Source organism: Musca domestica, unplaced genomic scaffold (genome assembly GCF_030504385.1).
Source record: "Musca domestica strain aabys unplaced genomic scaffold, Musca_domestica.polishedcontigs.V.1.1 35, whole genome shotgun sequence".
NCBI classification, from domain to species: Eukaryota; Metazoa; Arthropoda; class Insecta; order Diptera; family Muscidae; genus Musca; species Musca domestica.
Genome location: NW_026712315.1, coordinates 7,073,465 through 7,088,892, shown reverse-complemented (window position 1 = coordinate 7,088,892; position 15,428 = coordinate 7,073,465). Strand labels below are relative to the sequence as shown.

Below are 15,428 nucleotides of genomic sequence, written 5' to 3'. Positions count from 1 at the left end.
TGCTGTCATTTTTAAGCCACTCAGCTCACTATATTGTTTACAAGCGTACAAAAGCATTTTTGTGAGAATTTTCCAGAAAAAAAGTTATTCGTGATGGAATTCAAACGTGATAGTGTGTTTTCTTTAAATTTGTCTGGAAAACCACAAGTGGCTATCGTTAGAGCACTCCAGTATTTAAATGTGAAAAAAGTCTCGTACCATCGTTCGTTACCGTGATACTGGTAGCGTAGCCCGACGTCACGGAAGTGGACAAAAGAAAACAGCAACATCAGCAGAAATGGTTCGAAAAGTAAAGAAGCGACTTGATCGAAACTCGCATCACAGTGGCCGAAAAATGGCTCGTGAGCGGAACATATCGCAATAATCCATTCGGCAATTATTGAAAAATGGGCTCGGGGTAAAGCCATTGAAATTACAAAAAGTGCAAAAACTTACACCGCAACGGAAAGAAAATAGACTCAAAAGAGGTAAAGAGTTGCTTCGCTTGGCCGAAAGTGGTAAACTGCCGAATTTGTTTTTTTTTTTTTCGATGAGAAAACATTCCTTGTTCGGCAGTTTGTAAACAAATAAAATTATGGTGTTTACTTGCCAAAGAGGTCAGCTGAAAATGTGCACCTTTGGTTGGCCACCAGAACTCAAGCGCCGGCCATTGTGATGTTGTGGGCCGCCATAACAGCCGATTGTCGCTCTCCGCTCGTATTAATTGATCAGAATAAATGCCGAATATTATCGCGAAAATATTCTGGAGGGTGTATTAAAGCCTTGGGCATGCAAACATTTTGACCGCAAACCTTAGACATTCCAACAGGACTCAGCACCATCGCACTCAGAATAGTTACAAAATTTGCAGCGCACAATGGCCACCAAAATCTCTGGATACCAATCCGTTGGACTATTGTGTCTGGAGTATTTTGGAAAACAAGGTTTGCACTGAAACATACCAAAGTTTCGATCACCCTAAACAAGTGCTTCGCCGGGAATGGGCCAAAATACTGCAGAGCAACATTCGGGCAGCGTGTGAAGTTTTAATTGGCCGTTTGAAGGCCATAATTCGTGCCAAAGATGATCAATTCGAACAAATCTTAACTTATTCTAATGCTATTTCCGACATTTTTTTTGCTTTCATTCAATAATGTTTAAAAAAATTGTATAAATTATGTCGTGTGACTTTGGTGCATTTTTTATCTCACCCTGCATATCATCTTCACAACAGATCATGTGTTAGCAAATATATTTGTGTGTTTGTAATTTGAAGAGAGTTGGATGTTTATTTCGCTTTCTTTGGGTGATTTATTTTTCAAAATCTTGAACTCTATGTGGGCGAGGTACCAGAAGGAATGGTCCGATATCTACCATCTTTATAACAGACATGGTGTTGATGGAAATATTAAGATTTGCCAAGTCTGAATGGAATCGGATGTTAATTTCGCGTTTTATGAGCTTCATGGATATTCAAAATTTTGACCTTTTGTGGGGGAGATACCAGAAGGAGTAGACCGATATATTTCATCTTCACATCAGATCTTGTGTTAATAGAGATAATGGGATTTGTGAAATACGAGGAGAACCGGATGCTTATTTCGGATTTTATGATCGATTTGCTTTTTCAAAACTTAGACCCTTTGTAGGGGAGGTACCAGAAGGAACGGTCCGATATCTACCATCTTTATAACAGATCTAGTGTTGATGGAAATATTGAGATGTGCCAAGTCTGAATGGAATCGGATGTTAATTTCTCGTTTTATGAACTTCATGGATATTCAAAATGTTGACCATTTGTGGGGGAGATACCAGAAGGAGTGGACCAATACATTAATATCAGACCATGGGTGAGTAAAAATATTGTGATTTGTGCAATTTGAAGATAATCGGACTCTTACTTTACATTTTATGGGAGTTATAATTATTCAAAATGTTGACTCTTTTGTGGGAGAGGTACCAGAAGTAGTGGACCGATCTTGCCCATCTCCGAACTCGATATATGTTTGATAATAATATTAAGATTTACCAAGTTTGAACGAAATCAGACACTCTCTGCGCACCAGCCTGGCAGACGGACGCACATCGCTAAATCGACACCAAATGTCCTAAAACGGATTTGGTCCAAAGCGACCTAGAGTCTAAAACCATTATTTCGATGAGGCTCGTTTTGGCCGTATCGAATGATATAGCCATATGGCTGAGGGTATAATGAAATGTATTTTCTATTATCAGGCAGGTTTGCCGGACATTAACACCACATATTAATTTGATTCAAATTAATAACAATTTCCTCAACATTGAATCTGAAAATTGTATTTATATACATTTTAAATATTGTTTGCCTTACAATTTCAAGATTAGAATAATGAATAATTACTCTAGACTTTATAACACTGCATACATTATTTGTAGAACTATTAATAAAATTGGATTTAATTGTTGTTGTTCTAATTAATTGTTACCAATGTCTTGGCCAACATGTTATGTTTTCCGTAACATATATATATTTGCACATTGCAATTCAATATTTTTTGTACAAAGCGTTAGTTCGAAATTAGTTCCGATTTGAATACAAAGTTGTAAAGTTTAAAGTGTTGAGCTAAAGAAAAATTCGAAAATGAAGGAAATGGAAACTAATCACGACGAAAAAGTAAATGGTAAGGTTAGCTGCAGACTCAGAGAAGACAGTGTGTTGCTTTTAAAAAAGAGGAGTTTAAATAAGAACAAGTAAAAAAGCGGTAAGTTCGGCCGGACTGAACTTTGAATACCTTCCACCATTTGGAAAAAATTTGGAAAATTTTCAAAAAAATTAAATCCGTTAAAAATTCTGTTAGAATCTTACTAAGTAAAAAACATTAAGTTCGGCCGGGACAAACTTTTAATACCCTCCACCTTAGGGTAAAGGAAACATTAGAAGAAATGTGGCAAAAACCTATTATGATCTACCACTACCAATTTTCAGAGAAATTCTTGAAAAAATGTGTCAAAAATCATCAAAATACCGAATATTGAGAGGTACCGTTATATGAGGACTATATCAAAACGTGTACCTATACATACAATGTTTCGCCACACGAACTAGGACCCATTATGACCCACAAATATCAATTTTTAGACAAATCCGTGAAAAAATGTGGCAAAAATAATCAAAATACCGAATATCGGGAGGTACCTTTATATGGGGGCTATACCAAAACGTGGACCTATACATGCAATGTTTTGCCACACGCACAGGTACCCGTTATGACCTACAAATACCCATTTTCAGACAAATCCGTGAAAAAATGTGGCATACATCATCAAAATACCGAATATCGGGAGGTACCGTTACATGGGGACTATACCAGAACGTGGACCGATATATCTCATTTTCAATACCAACCATTCTAGACATAATGCAAATTGCTCTGCTAAATTTTGGCGCTCTACGTCAAATACTGTGGGCTGTATCGTGATTTCAACAGACGGACATCGTTAAATCGACTTAGAATTTTATGCTGATTATGAATATATATACTTTATGGGGTCTACGACGAATATTTAAGGATGTTACAAACGGAATGACCCACCAAGGTGGAGGGTACAAAAATACCGAATATAGCCGTTATATTGGGGTCTATGCAAAAGCCTGGACCTGCATAGGCAACTTTTGTCAAAAGTCATTGCAATATTCAAATACGAAACTTGAAAAAATCCGGTGAATAACATAGGTAAAATCATAAAAATACCGACTATGGGAAGGAATCGTTACATCGGGAGTATACGAAGACCTGGACAGGTCGAAGACCCTACACAGGCTGTAGTACCTATTGGGAGCTTCAAATACGAGATTTGATGAATATTGTACCTAAAATCGTCAAAATACCGAATATATATATACTGATATATGACTCCTATACGAAGATATAGACAATTTTCTGTTATAGACTGCCTTTCCCATTTCGAACTCTAAATACGAAATTTGAAATAATTCCGGTGAATAACGTCGCTAAAATCGTCAAAATATCGAATATTGGGAGGTATATATAGAATATGGTGCAATAAGCAGGTAGAACTTCGTAAACTACAGAAATACAGCCCTAAGACTATGACCGCTTCCTGTCAACTTTGCATGCAACAAGTTGTTTTCATTTATTCAATATATTTCCTAATTTTTTTAAATCGGTTAAACAGCGGGAAAAATTAATGAAATGCCTAGATTTTCTTTCAAAAATGTGTGATCTAGACAGCTCTTTTAGTCAATTCCATGGTAAAACCGGCGAATAACTTTAATGCGCGTCTCCCAATTTACGTGTCTTCCAATCATTAGTTTTGAAAATAGTTTTTTTTTTTTATTTTTCAAAACAATAAATACATACACAAAATAGGCAGAAGTCGGGCACACTAAGAAAAAATTTTTTATCAGCTGGTAGCTTTACCTTACCTTTTTATTGTAGCATGGTGCTGCTATATTTATAACAGACATGGTGTTGATGGAAATATTAAGATTTGCCAAGTCTGAATGGAATCGGATGTTAATTTCGCGTTTTATGAGCTTCATGGATATTCAAAATTTTGACCTTTTGTGGGGGAGATACCAGAAGGAGTAGACCGATATATTTCATCTTCACATCAGATCTTGTGTTAATAGAGATAATGGGATTTGTGAAATACGAGGAGAACCGGATGCTTATTTCGGATTTTATGATCGATTTGCTTTTTCAAAACTTAGACCCTTTGTAGGGGAGGTACCAGAAGGAACGGTCCGATATCTACCATCTTTATAACAGATCTAGTGTTGATGGAAATATTGAGATGTGCCAAGTCTGAATGGAATCGGATGTTAATTTCGCGTTTTATGAACTTCATGGATATTCAAAATGTTGACCATTTGTGGGGGAGATACCAGAAGGAGTGGACCAATACATTAATATCAGACCATGGGTGAGTAAAAATATTGTGATTTGTGCAATTTGAAGATAATCGGACTCTTACTTTACATTTTATGGGAGTTATAATTATTCAAAATGTTGACTCTTTTGTGGGAGAGGTACCAGAAGTAGTGGACCGATCTTGCCCATCTCCGAACTCGATATATGTTTGATAATAATATTAAGATTTACCAAGTTTGAACGAAATCAGACACTCTCTGCGCACCAGCCTGGCAGACGGACGCACATCGCTAAATCGACACCAAATGTCCTAAAACGGATTTGGTCCAAAGCGACCTAGAGTCTAAAACCATTATTTCGATGAGGCTCGTTTTGGCCGTATCGAATGATATAGCCATATGGCTGAGGGTATAATGAAATGTATTTTCTATTATCAGGCAGGTTTGCCGGACATTAACACCACATATTAATTTGATTCAAATTAATAACAATTTCCTCAACATTGAATCTGAAAATTGTATTTATATACATTTTAAATATTGTTTGCCTTACAATTTCAAGATTAGAATAATGAATAATTACTCTAGACTTTATAACACTGCATACATTATTTGTAGAACTATTAATAAAATTGGATTTAATTGTTGTTGTTCTAATTAATTGTTACCAATGTCTTGGCCAACATGTTATGTTTTCCGTAACATATATATATTTGCACATTGCAATTCAATATTTTTTGTACAAAGCGTTAGTTCGAAATTAGTTCCGATTTGAATACAAAGTTGTAAAGTTTAAAGTGTTGAGCTAAAGAAAAATTCGAAAATGAAGGAAATGGAAACTAATCACGACGAAAAAGTAAATGGTAAGGTTAGCTGCAGACTCAGAGAAGACAGTGTGTTGCTTTTAAAAAAGAGGAGTTTAAATAAGAACAAGTAAAAAAGCGGTAAGTTCGGCCGGACTGAACTTTGAATACCTTCCACCATTTGGAAAAAATTTGGAAAATTTTCAAAAAAATTAAATCCGTTAAAAATTCTGTTAGAATCTTACTAAGTAAAAAACATTAAGTTCGGCCGGGACAAACTTTTAATACCCTCCACCTTAGGGTAAAGGAAACATTAGAAGAAATGTGGCAAAAACCTATTATGATCTACCACTACCAACTTTCAGAGAAATTCTTGAAAAAATGTGTCAAAAATCATCAAAATACCGAATATTGAGAGGTACCGTTATATGAGGACTATATCAAAACGTGTACCTATACATACAATGTTTCGCCACACGAACTAGGACCCATTATGACCCACAAATATCAATTTTTAGACAAATCCGTGAAAAAATGTGGCAAAAATAATCAAAATACCGAATATCGGGAGGTACCTTTATATGGGGGCTATACCAAAACGTGGACCTATACATGCAATGTTTTGCCACACGCACAGGTACCCGTTATGACCTACAAATACCCATTTTCAGACAAATCCGTGAAAAAATGTGGCATAAATCATCAAAATACCGAATATCGGGAGGTACCGTTACATGGGGACTATACCAGAACGTGGACCGATATATCTCATTTTCAATACCAACCATTCTAGACATAATGCAAATTGCTCTGCTAAATTTTGGCGCTCTACGTCAAATACTGTGGGCTGTATCGTGATTTCAACAGACGGACATCGTTAAATCGACTTAGAATTTTATGCTGATTATGAATATATATACTTTATGGGGTCTACGACGAATATTTAAGGATGTTACAAACGGAATGACCCACCAAGGTGGAGGGTACAAAAATACCGAATATAGCCGTTATATTGGGGTCTATGCAAAAGCCTGGACCTGCATAGGCAACTTTTGTCAAAAGTCATTGCAATATTCAAATACGAAACTTGAAAAAATCCGGTGAATAACATAGGTAAAATCATAAAAATACCGACTATGGGAAGGAATCGTTACATCGGGAGTATACGAAGACCTGGACAGGTCGAAGACCCTACACAGGCTGTAGTACCTATTGGGAGCTTCAAATACGAGATTTGATGAATATTGTACCTAAAATCGTCAAAATACCGAATATATATATACTGATATATGACTCCTATACGAAGATATAGACAATTTTCTGTTATAGACTGCCTTTCCCATTTCGAACTCTAAATACGAAATTTGAAATAATTCCGGTGAATAACGTCGCTAAAATCGTCAAAATATCGAATATTGGGAGGTATATATAGAATATGGTTCAATAAGCAGGTAGAACTTCGTAAACTACAGAAATACAGCCCTAAGACTATGACCGCTTCCTGTCAACTTTGCATGCAACAAGTTGTTTTCATTTATTCAATATATTTCCTAATTTTTTTAAATCGGTTAAACAGCGGGAAAAATTAATGAAATGCCTAGATTTTCTTTCAAAAATGTGTGATCTAGACAGCTCTTTTAGTCAATTCCATGGTAAAACCGGCGAATAACTTTAATGCGCGTCTCCCAATTTACGTGTCTTCCAATCATTAGTTTTGAAAATAGTTTTTTTTTTTATTTTTCAAAACAATAAATACATACACAAAATAGGCAGAAGTCGGGCACACTAAGAAAAAATTTTTTATCAGCTGGTAGCTTTACCTTACCTTTTTATTGTAGCATGGTGCTGCTATATGGAAGTTATACGAAAACGTGGGCCTGCATACGCAATTTGTTGTTGTAGGCTGTAGTACCCATAACGAATTCTAAATACGAAATTTGAAAAAAAAACTCCTTAAAATCGTCAAAATATCGAATGTCGGGAGGATCCGTTGTATGTAGGCTATAGGATATCGTGGACCTACCGTGGCCTCGAAAGAACTTCTAGTATAATTTTTTAGACAATTCCATTCAAAAATATACTAAAATCATCAAAGTACCGAATATAGCTAGGTACCGTTGTATGGGGGTTATACGATATCGTGGACCGATATAGTCCATCTTCGTACTTGAAGATTGCAATATTATTTCTATTTTCATTTACTTTTTCCAGAATTTTGCTCAAAAATTAATGAACCGGAGAAAGAAGAACATCCAGCTCATTTGGAAATAAATGTACGCCCCGTAATATCGTATCTCAATGCATCATCTCCCAAAGAAACAAATAACACAGACAACCAGCAGTCATCGAAAGAAAGAAATGTACGATTTAGCAATGATAACAGGGACAACAGTAAAGAAGTGGAGTGCAATAAAATTCGCAAAAAAGTTTTTGAAGCTCGAGAATCGTATATCACCGAACTTCTAAAGATTAGCCATATTCGAACAATTTACAATATATTTATTGTGGTTTTCATATTTTATTTGGCCTATAATATATTCGATGATTACTTCGCAAATGGAAGGTGAGTAGAACTTAATCAGTAAGCAACTAAGCTTAAGCAGAATCCAAATTTTTCATTTAGTGTTATAAACAAAGTTTTACATTCGTGACCTCAATATGAACTCTTTTTTGCCCATGTCTGTGCAATACTTTTCCAGCAATTCTAGCAGAACATTCCAAACCGGCTTGCAAATGCGTTCATTCGTACCATCATCCATGGAGGTAGAACAGCTTCGTATAACTACAGACATAGAAACCTTGAGGCTATGCCTGCTTCTTGTTAGAAATATTCAAATTTATTTTATATTTTTACTTACTTTTAAAATGAGTTCTAAGATGGGCTATATCCGGCCACGATATCGTATATCACCCATATAACGGTACCACCCTATATTCGGTATTTTGATGATTTTAGCGATATTGTTCACCAGAGTTGTTTTAAAGTTCGTATTTAGAGTTCGTAATCGGAACAACAGTCTATGTCAGAAAATTGTCTATGCAGGTCCAGGTCTTCGTATAGGTCCAATATACCAGTACCTCCCTATATTTAATATTTTGACGATTTTAGGTACATTTTTCAACGGATTTTTTATACCTTCAGCCATATGGATACATTTTTTATGGCCAAAACGTGCCTCATCGAATTAACGGTATTAGACCCTAGGTCTTTTGGACCAAATCCGTTTCACGACATTTGGAGTTGTTCTAGCGATGTCCGTCCGACCGTCTGGAAGCGAGTATATTATTGGTCCAAATAAATCTGGAAGCGAGTATTCGATTTGGTCCAAACTTGATACGTCGTTATATTATTATCAAAAATAGATCGAGTTCGTAGATGGGCAATTTCGGTTCACTCCTTCTTCCCCACAAAAGGTCGAAATTTTCAAAGAAAATATTTTACTACACAGAAAGGGAAAGGATAATCCGATTTTGCTCCAACTTAGCAAATCCTAATATTTGCATCAGTGCTAGATCACGTGCGAAAATAAGCAATATAAGCAAAATAAGCTCGTATTAATTGACCGTGGCATCAGAATAAATGTCGAATATAATCGCGAAAATATTCTGGAGGGTGTATTAAAGACTTGGACACGCAAACATTTTGGCCGCAGATCTTGGACATTCCAACAGGACTCAGCACCATCGCACGCACCACCCAAGAATCGTTACAAAATGAGGAGCAACATTGGGGCAGTGTGTGACGGTTCCATTGGCCATGTAAAGGCCATAATTCGTGCCAAAGGTGATCAATTCGAACAAATCTAAACTTATTCTTAAATTTGATATACCCTTCTACTACTACTATCGAGGGTATGTTAATTTTGTCATTCCGCTTGTAACTCCTCAAAATACTCATGTCAGACCTAACAAAGTATATATTCTTGATCAGCATAAAATTCTGAGACGATTTAGCCATGTCCGTCCGTCTGTCTGTCTGCCTGTTGTAATCACGCTATCTTTCGAACAAATTGAGATAGAAGGCTAAAATTTTGCACACGTGTATATTAAGTTAAGTTCGTAAATGGGCCATGTAGGTCCAAGTTATCATATAGCCCCCATATAACGGTACCTCCCGATATTCGGTATTTTAATGATTTTAGCGACATTATTCACCGGAATTGTTTCAAATTTGGCATTTGAAGCTCATAATGGATACTACAGCCTAAGACGGAAAATTATCTGTGCAGCACCACGTCTTCGTATAGCCCCCATATAACGGTCAAAGACATAGAAGTATAAAGATGGGACAAGACAGAGTGAAAATATGGCAACCCTGTTAAAATACCTCTGTTGTTATGATATCGTAACAACATAGTTACCAATGTTAAGCAATTTAAACCTCTAACGCAGTATGCAATTATTTGGAAAGGTATATTGAATAGAATTTTGAAACCAATATTTTGGATTATCCAAACTTTTATTTGTCATTCTTTCCTATAATTGTGTTTTTTATATTAACATAACTTCTGTCATGAGCTGTTATTCAAGGTAGTATAACCACAAACCATTTGCTCAGAATGCATTTTGTCTAGTCTTTACCATTTTAGGTCTTTGTAACGGTACCCCCCGATATTCAGTATTTTGATGATTTTAGCGACATTATTTAACGGAATCGTTCCAAATTTGGTATTTGAAGTTCGTAATAGATACTTCAGCATACAGCAGAAAATGAGTCATGTAGGTCCACGTCTTCATATAGCCCCATATACCCCCCCCCCCAATATTCGGTATTTTGATGATTTTAGCGACATTACTTGTTTGTTTCAAATTTCGCATGTGAAGTTGGTAATGGATACTTCAGCCCATGCCAGAAAATTGTCTGTGCAGGTCCACGTCTTCATATAGCCCCCATATAACGGCATCCCCTATATTCCGTATTTTGATGATATTAGCTACATTATAAATAGATTTTTCGTCAAGTCGCATTTAAATATTGTAATAACTTATGACTAAAGATGCCTATGCAGGTCCATGTCGTCGTATAGGCATTCGGTATTTTGAAGATTTTAACAGAATTTTTAACGGATTTATTTATTTATTTTTTTTTTTGGAAATTGCCAAATTTGTATTAAAAGTTCGGCCCGGCCGAACTTACAGCTTTTTTACTTGTTTTTTTTTTCAGTTTTGTATTTGAATATGACAAAAGTTGCCCATGCATATCCACGTTTTCGTAAAAACCTCAATATTACGGCTGTACTCGGTATTTTTAAGATTTTGACAGAATTTTTAACGGATTTTATTTTTTTTGATAATTTCCAACTGTGTGTTTTTAAAGTTCGGCCCGGCCGAAATTACTGCTTTTGTTTACTTGTTTATTTTCTTTTTCTCTCTTTTTTAGGATCACTTTGGCATCTGGCACTTTTCAAACCGGATTTATAAATTTCCATTATGCATTTGCTATTTGGGTAATTTTGCAAATTTATTCCTGTGCTATATATTATGCTTTGAAAATATGGGCAATTGGTAGAAGGAAACTTCAAAAACAAGGTTTGTATATATATATGTATGCATGTATATAGCGCGTTTAGATACAACATTTTAATGGCGCTTATCACTTACCTTCTTTCTTCCAGAGTTTCTACAACCATGTTGGTCCTTCGCTTGGCTATTGCTGTATATCACAAGTCAAGGATTATTTTTCTATATCCCAGCAGCTGCATGCCTAAAGTTCAATATAAAGAATGCCTCGTGTTTTGGCCTCCTCTTTGAAACGATGAGATTGGCAATGAAGCAACATGCCTTTGTGAGAGTCATTTGCGGCCGAATACTGCAAGGAAAATTAGATATTGAAAATAATTTGCAAATCGTCATTATGCCGCCATTTCAAAAATACCTTTATTATTTATGTGCACCCACTTTATTGTACTGCGATGATTATCCACGCACCGCTAGCGTACGTTGGAGTTTTGTAGCTGCCCGTTTTATGGAGTGTGTGGCCTTTGTGTTTTTGTTTGCTTTTCTAATTGAAAATCATTTACAACCAATTATGTCAAACTTCGGGAGAGCGGAGCTAAGTGCAGGCTTCCTGATACGCAGCTTCTTTGGCATACAACTCACAGCCATGCTGATGGTACTCAGCTTTTTCTTTTTTCTTTTACACGCCTGGAATAATCTTACCGGTGAATTGTTGTATTTCTCTGATCGTATGTTCCACCGCGATTGGTGGTTAGCTTGTAATTATTTTGAATTCTTTCGTGATTGGAATACATTGGTAGGTGATTGGCTGTACGAGTACATATTCAAAGATTTCTATCGCTATGTTTTTAAGGGATCTAAAAGTAGTTCTGCCATTGCTGTTTATGTAATTTCAGCCGTAGCTCATGAATACTTTATGGTGATCCCCTTGCGAATTTATTTTCCATATTCAAGTATTTTGTATATTTTTGGTGGCATTGCCTTGGTACACATATCGCGTTGGATTCCTCGATGTGTTGGCAATATAGTTTTTTGGTTAACATTTTTTGTTGGCAATGCCTTAGTGATTGGTCTGTACACTGCGGAATATTACTGTAAGAAGAATCTACCAAAAGCATCTTATAAGAATTTTTTGGATCTATGGATTCCGCATTTGTGGGCGTGCAATAATACGCGGGAACTACTTTAAATCAAATTTTGTAATGAGATAAATAAATTAATAACAATAGCATGATAATGAGGAAGGTAGTCATTTCGAATAAGCATATCCATATCTGCATTTTTTTGTAATTTACCTTATAGAAAACACATTCCCATCTCTGGATTATTTATATATAATGGATTTATAAATATAAACTTTGTCAACGAGATGTTGTCAAACGAATAATTAAAAAAAAAAAGGCAAACATCTGATAGCATTATTTTACCTTTTTATAGAGGGTATAAATAGAGGGTATATTACGTTCGCCATTCCGTTTATAACTCATCGCAATAATAATTTTAGACCAAACAAGTAAAAAAGCTGTAAGTTCGCCGGGCCGAACTTTTAATACCCTCCACCATTTGGTACAAATTTGGTCTGACATGAGTATTTCGAGGAGTTACACACGGAATGACAAAATTAATATACCCTCCATAGTATGGTGGAGGGTATAAAAAGTATGTATATATTCTTGATCAGCGAAAAATTCTAAGAAGATTTAGCCCTGTCCGTCCCTCCGTTTCTTGTAAACAGGCTAAAGTCAAAACTAATAAAGATATGAAGCTAAAATCGGTCTTTTGTCACAGATCAGATGGGCTATATCGGTCAACGATATCGTATAGCCCCCATATAACGGTACCCTCCCTCGGTATTTTGATGATTGTAGCCAATGAAATTGTCTGAATATCCGCAAAAGGAGTTCCTTTTTTGGTATTTTACCCCCTGGATGAATATTGTCTATATAGGTCGACCCACCCATATAACGGCACCTCCCTATATTCGGTATTTTGTGATTTTAACCACATTTTTCAATGAAATTGGCTGAAATTCTACGCAAGGAGTTCTTCGTGACTACTTTACTCCCTGGAAAAGAATTGTCTATATGGGTCCCCGATATCGTATATCCCTCATATAATTGTACCTCCCGCCACTCGGTATTTTGATGATTTTAGTGACAATTTTTCAATGACATTGTCTGAAATTCTACACAACGAGTTCTGTGTGAGTATTTTACCCCCTGAAAGAGAATTTTCTATATGGGTTCACGATATCGTATAGCCCCCATATAACGTTACCCCCGATATATTCGGTATTTTGATGATTTTAACCACATTTTTCAATGGAATGACGGTATGGCCACCATACAACGGTACCTAACGATATTCGGCAATTTGATTATTTTAGCGACATTATTCACCGGATTTGTTTCAAATTTCGTATTTAGAGTTGGTATTAAGAACTACAGCCTATGACAGACAATTGTCTATGCAGGTCCAGGTCTTCATACAGGCCCCATATATCAGTAACTCCCTATATTCGGTATTTTTACGATTTTATGTACAATATTCACCGAATCTGTTTGATATGAAGTTCCTAAACGGTACTATAGCCTGTGACAGAAAATTGTCTATGCAGGCCCAGACATTCGTATAGGTCCGATATAACGGCACCTCCCTATATTCGGTATTTTGATGATTTTAGCAACAATATTCACCGGATTTTTTTCAAGTTTCGTATTTGAATATTGTAATGGCTTATGACAAAAGTTGCCTATACAGGTACACGTGTTCGTGTTGACCCCAATATAACGGCTATATTTGGTATTTTGGAATTGGTATTATGGAATTTTTAACAGAATTTTTAACGGATTTTATTTTCTTGACAACTTCCAAATTGTATTCAAAATCCGGCAAGGCCGAACTAACAGCCTTTTTACTCGTTCATATTTCATAATATTTTAGCTCTTGCCGAGAATGTTCAGGAATAAGTGAACATGTTTTTCATGATCTGGTCGACCCTGAAATAGGCATATGTAGATTTATACGTTTGCTAATTACAACATCATTACAGCCTGCTTATCCTGGCTGTAGTTTTATTCGTACACTTTCTGTCTTTTTGTAAACCTTATGTTTAACGTGAATTCATTTTTTATTATTTCATCATTACGTAGTCTATTTATAAAATCTGCAAGCAGTATATAATGTACATACATTGCTATGTAGTATGTACGCAATTATTTATTTATGTGAATTACATGAATAACTTGACCTTGTTGCACAAAAACAATTGCGCTGAGTGTAATCCAAGTGAAACGTATTTTTTCTGTTTGGAAGAAAAAAAAATACAGAACATAAACTAATTTTCGTTTTAAAACCTTCAGCTGCAGGGGAAAATTTAAAATTGTAGCATATTAAATAGCACCTTAGATAGATTTTATTACAATTACGTTACATTAATAATAACTAACTAAGATATTTTAATAATTGTTATCCAACAAATTACTCTCGATTATCATACTCATGCTCATTCTAATTGTGAAAGCGTAAGTAAACAGATGTACGATTTTGAGAGAATAAATAAAGCAACAACAAGTTAAAAATGAGTAAGTTCGGCCGGGGCGAACTTTGAATACCCTCCACCATTGGGAATGAATTTGGAAATTTAAAAAAAAAAAAATAAAATCCTTAAAAATTCTATTAAAATTTTAAAAATACCAAATAAAGCCGTTATATTGGGGTCCATACGACGTGGCCTACATAGACATTATTTGTCATAAGCCATTACCATATTCAAATTCGAAACTTGAAATAAACGGTGAATAATGTAGCTAAAATCATCAAAATATCGTATATATAGGGAGGTACCGTTATATCGGAGCTGTGTGAAGACCTGGATCAGCATAGACAATTTTCTGTCACAGGCTGTAGCATCCATTACGAACTTCAAATACGACATCTCAAACAATTTCGGTGGGTATTGTACCTAAACTCGTCAAAATACCGAATATAGGGAGGTACTTATATATGGGACCTATAGGAAGACCTGGACCTGCACAGACAATTTGACAATTACGAACTCTAAATACGTAATTTGAAACAATTCTGGTGAATAATGACGCTAAAATCATCAAAATACCGAATATTGGGAGGTACCGTTATATGGGGGCTATACGAAGACGGACACAGCTAAATAGACTTAGAATTTTACGCTGGTCAAGAATATATATACTTTGTTGGGTCTGACATGAGTATTTCAAGAAGTTACAAACAGAATGACAAAGTTAATATACCCTTGATAGTATGGTGGAGGGTATAAAAACGCATTTATGTTTAGC

At 35.6% G+C, this 15,428-nt stretch overlaps 1 protein-coding gene across 1 annotated transcript; it reads left to right on the top strand.

Annotated features, from left to right (window-relative positions):
* The first annotated feature begins 5,604 nt into the window (after positions 1 to 5,604).
* LOC101888553 (sterol O-acyltransferase 1-like) lies at positions 5,605 to 14,469 on the top strand. Its single transcript, XM_011297046.3, has 4 exons — positions 5,605 to 5,715; positions 7,867 to 8,218; positions 11,036 to 11,184; positions 11,271 to 14,469. Exons 1-4 carry the CDS (start codon positions 5,676 to 5,678, stop codon positions 12,299 to 12,301), a joined length of 1,572 nt encoding a protein of 523 aa, XP_011295348.1. The 5' UTR covers positions 5,605 to 5,675; the 3' UTR covers positions 12,302 to 14,469.
* The last annotated feature ends 959 nt before the right edge of the window (positions 14,470 to 15,428 follow it).

Coding starts and splice junctions, on each gene's coding strand:
- LOC101888553 (XM_011297046.3), top strand. CDS start 5,676: ATGAAGGAAATGGAAACTAATCACGACGAAAAAGTAAATG. Junction 8,219..11,035: donor GATTACTTCGCAAATGGAAG/GTGAGTAGAACT, acceptor TCTCTTTTTTAG/GATCACTTTGGCATCTGGCA. Junction 11,185..11,270: donor AAGGAAACTTCAAAAACAAG/GTTTGTATATAT, acceptor TCTTTCTTCCAG/AGTTTCTACAACCATGTTGG.